The sequence below is a fragment of the Salvelinus sp. IW2-2015 genome, unplaced genomic scaffold (assembly GCF_002910315.2).
Source record: "Salvelinus sp. IW2-2015 unplaced genomic scaffold, ASM291031v2 Un_scaffold1592, whole genome shotgun sequence".
Lineage (NCBI taxonomy): Eukaryota > Metazoa > Chordata > Actinopteri > Salmoniformes > Salmonidae > Salvelinus > Salvelinus sp. IW2-2015.
Window position 1 is genome coordinate 59326 of NW_019943015.1, and position 4129 is coordinate 63454.

The 4129-nt window shown below is 41.4% G+C and overlaps 1 protein-coding gene across 1 annotated transcript; it reads right to left on the reverse strand.

Annotated features, from left to right (window-relative positions):
• Positions 1-1861: 1861 nt before the first annotated feature.
• Positions 1862-3430, reverse strand: LOC112071345 (histamine H1 receptor-like). The gene has a single exon (XM_024138797.2). It carries the CDS (start codon positions 3428-3430, stop codon positions 2045-2047), a length of 1386 nt encoding a protein of 461 aa, XP_023994565.2. The 3' UTR covers positions 1862-2044.
• Positions 3431-4129: the final 699 nt, after the last annotated feature.

Below are 4129 nucleotides of genomic sequence, written 5' to 3' on the forward strand. Positions count from 1 at the left end.
AAAAAAGAAGGAGAGATTGTGTGAGCTATGAGTTGCAACAGTACACGGTGTGTGTGTGGTGTGTGTGTGTGTCTACACTCTTACTACGAGATGTAACTATTTCTGGTAAGTAAATAGCTATACTAGTTATATAGTTGCATACGCATCTATAACAAAAAAACATCCTGTCAGTTAGGATCCTTTTATTGGACAGTCACAGACACGGCACTGACTCATATCTAACAAAAATTCAGATTCCCATTACGACACATTTCCGTTTCACCAAAAATGGACAAGCACTTGAAGCAGATTTTATTGAAAATGTCTCTTTGCCTTTTTCTGCAGTTCTTCTCCTTCTGCAGAGTTATTCTCCTTCTGCAGAGTTATTCTCCTTCTACAGAGTTATTCTCCTTCTACAGAGTTATTCTCCTTCTGCAGAGTTATTCTCCTTCTACAGAGTTATTCTCCTTCTACATAGTTATTATCCTTTACAGAGTTATTCTCCTTCTACAGAGTTATTCTCGTCTGCAGAGTTATTCTCCTTCTACAGAGTTATTCTCCTTCTACAGAGTTTTCTCCTTCTACATAGTTTATCTTCTTTCTACAGAGTTATTCTCCTTCTACAGAGATATTCTCCTTCTGCAGATTATTCTTCTGCAGAGTTATTCTCCTTCTACAGAGTTATTCTCCTTCTGCAGTTATTCCTCTTCTATAGAGTCCTTCTCCTTCTACAGAGTTATTCTCCTTCTACAGAGTTATTCTCCTTCTGTAGAGTTATTCTCCTTCTGCAGAGTTATTCTCCTTCTAGCAGAGTTATTCTCCTTCTGCAGTTATTCTCCTTCTATAGAGTCCTTCTCCTTCTACAGAGTTATTCTCTTCTACAGTTATTATTCCTCCTTCTGCAGTTATCTCCTTCTATAGAGTTATTCTCTTCTACGGAGTTATTCTCCTTCTACAGAGTTATTCTCCTTCTGCAGAGTCATTCTCCTTCTGAAAGTTATTCTCCTTCTGCAGAGTTATTCTCCTTCTGTAGAGTTATTCTCCTTCGCAGAGTTTCTCCTTCTGCAGAGTTATTCTCCTTCTACAGAGTTATTCTCCTTCTGCAGTTATTCTCCTTCTATAGAGTCCTTCTCCTTCTACAGAGTTATTCTCCTTCTACAGAGTTATTCTCCTTCTGCAGTTATTCTCCTTCTATAGAGTTATTCTCCTTCTACAGAGTTATTCTCCTTCTGCAGAGTCATTCTCCTTCTGCCAAGTTATTCTCCTTCTGCAGAGTTATTCTCCTTCTGTAGAGTTATTCTTCCTTCTGCAGAGTTATTCTCCTTCTACAGAGTTATTCTCCTTCTGCAGTTATTCTCCTTCTATAGAGTCCTTTCCTTCTACAGAGTTATTCTCCTTCTACAGAGTTATTCTCCTTCTGCAGAGTTTATTCTCCTTCTGCAGTTATTCTCCTTCTACAGAGTTATTCTCCTTCTGCAGTTATTCTCCTTCTATAGATCCTTCTCCTTCTACAGAGTTATTCTCCCTCCTACAGAGTTATTCTCCTTCTACAGAGTTATTCTCCTTCTGCAGTTATTCTCCTTCTATAGAGTTATTCTCTTCTACAGAGTTATTCCTCCTTCTTTACAGAGTTATTCTCCTTCTGCAGAGTCATTCTCTTTCTGCCGAGTTATTCTCCTTCTGCAGAGTTATTCTCGTTCTGCAGAGTTATTCTCCTTCTGCAGAGTTATTCTCCTTCTACAGAGTTATTCTTCTTCTACATAGTTAAGTTATTCTTCTCAGCAGAGTTATTCTTCTTCAGCAGAGTTATTCGAATAAATAATAAATAAAGACAGCTGCTTTCTGTCTTTTCACAGAGTAGGAACGATGATGTTATGGTCTGGGTCTGATAGTGTACGAAAATATTTAGGCGGACAATAAATAAGCATTATATTTACAAAATTATACAAATTTAAGGTACCAAATTGAGGTCACTCAAAACATTCAAGCACACATATTACAAGGTAAAGCATCACAAGAAAATACACTGAAATGCCACTCAATGCACTGTTCATAATACTTTTCATCACAAATTAATGTGTAGGATAGTTTTAAACACCCGTTTGAAATTCTCATTGCAGAGTGGGTATATGAACGGGTTCAAGGTAGAGTTTATATACCCRAGCCATATCGTGAACATGTGTAGGTTGTGATGTACACAGGTYTGGCAGAAAGCCATGACCATAAAGACGATGAAGTARGGGATCCAGCACATCATGAACCCAGCTATAATACAGCCCAGCTGCTTGGCCGCTTTGTGCTCCTTATGGACCTGAAGGCTCTGGATACGCTGCCTGGACTGGGCACAGAACTTCTGCCAGGTCTGTTTTAGAGTCAAAGCGTTGGCTGCAGCGTCCGTGTTAGTACCATCATCAGGCTCTGAGTCCTCCTGGGGCGGGGGTGACTGGGGTGAATTATGGGGACATGGTGACGGGGATAAATTCACAGACTGGGTGAACTCGTTCTTGTAGAACATGGTGGTGTATCTCTGCATGTCAGATATCTGGGTTATCTCGCAGACGCCAGCCACGGAGTTTGGCGGCACGGCTACCTTGCAGTCGTTCACGGATACGTAGAGTTTCTGCACGTTGTCGTCGTCGTCGTAGTTTGTGAAGCCAAGAGGTAAAGAGGACAGGTTCAAAGGGGTTGTGAAGCCAAGAGGTAAAGAGGACAGGTTCAAAGGGGTCTCCGAGTCCGAATTCTTCTGCTGGAAAGACGAAGAGCCGCTCTTTCTTTTGTCCTTTCCTGTCGTCCTCAGACGTTTTGTCATTCTGAGCACTGAATGACTGGAATCAGATTCTTTCCCAGACTTGGGTTCCCTGGGTACGTTGGTTTCCACTGTATCTGTGGAGTCGTACGGCTGATCTAACGTGTACTGATCAAAGTCTGAGTTTCTTTCTTTCTTAGACTCGCAGGGGCTATTTCCTGTTTGGACTTTGTGTCCGATCCTGTTTTCCACCACGGAATCTGTGGGATTGATAATCCTCTCYCTCTCTCTGAAGTTCTGTCTCACAGCCATGTAGATGCGTGAATAGAACCACAGCATCAACAGAGACGGAAGGTAGAAGTTAAACACTGAAGTTAAAACCTTAAACCACGTAACAAACCGGAAATCAGTGTCACACTTATTCTCCATCTCTGGTTTGAGGTCGACCTGAGCGAAAGACCTCCACCCTAGTATAGGAATAATCCATGTCATGGACATTAGCCAGGCCCCTGAGATCATAAYGCTAGCYCTCCCTCTGGTCCGGTACTTCAGGTACCTCAGCGGCTCGTGAACGGACCGATACCGATCCAGACATAGTATAAACAGACTAAAGATGGAGGCTGTGCTGGCTACATAATCCATGATGAGCCAGAACTGACAGACGACCCTCCCCAGCCTCCACTCGTCCTCCAGCAGATATAACATTCCAAATCTATCTCCAAGACATTCCAAATCAACTCCAAGACATTCCAAATCTATCTCCAAGCTATTCCAAATCTATCTCCAAGACATTCCAAATCGATCTCCAAACATTCCAAATCTATCTCCAAGACATTCCAAATCTAACTCAAGACATTCCACAAATCTATCCTCCAAGCTATTCCAAATCGATCTCCAAGACATTCCAAAATCGATCAAAAAATCATGAAGGAATCTTGAAAAATAAAGAGTGAACAGTTACAGAGGCTTCAACAAAACATCTAACCTCTCACCATTACCAATAACAGAGGCTACAACAAAACATGCTAACCTCTCACCATTACAATAACAGAGACTAAAACAAAACATGCTAACCTCTCTTCCATTACCAATAACGAGCTACATACAACAAACATGCTAACCTCATCACCATTACCAAATACAATTCATGACCTGGCGTTTCACACAAAACATAGCATAAGGCTCGTCTTCACTCTATTCTCAACCTTTCACAAGGATCGAACGAGGCATGATCTAAACACCATTAAACACACGCTCTGATACCTGTCTCACTACCATGTAACCATAAGACAACATAGATTGAGCTACAAAAAAGACTGCTAAGAAAAACATACTGTGCGACACCATTCACCAGGAGAAGTATGAGGTCTACAAGACCAAAAGAACACAATCGCTTACAACCTC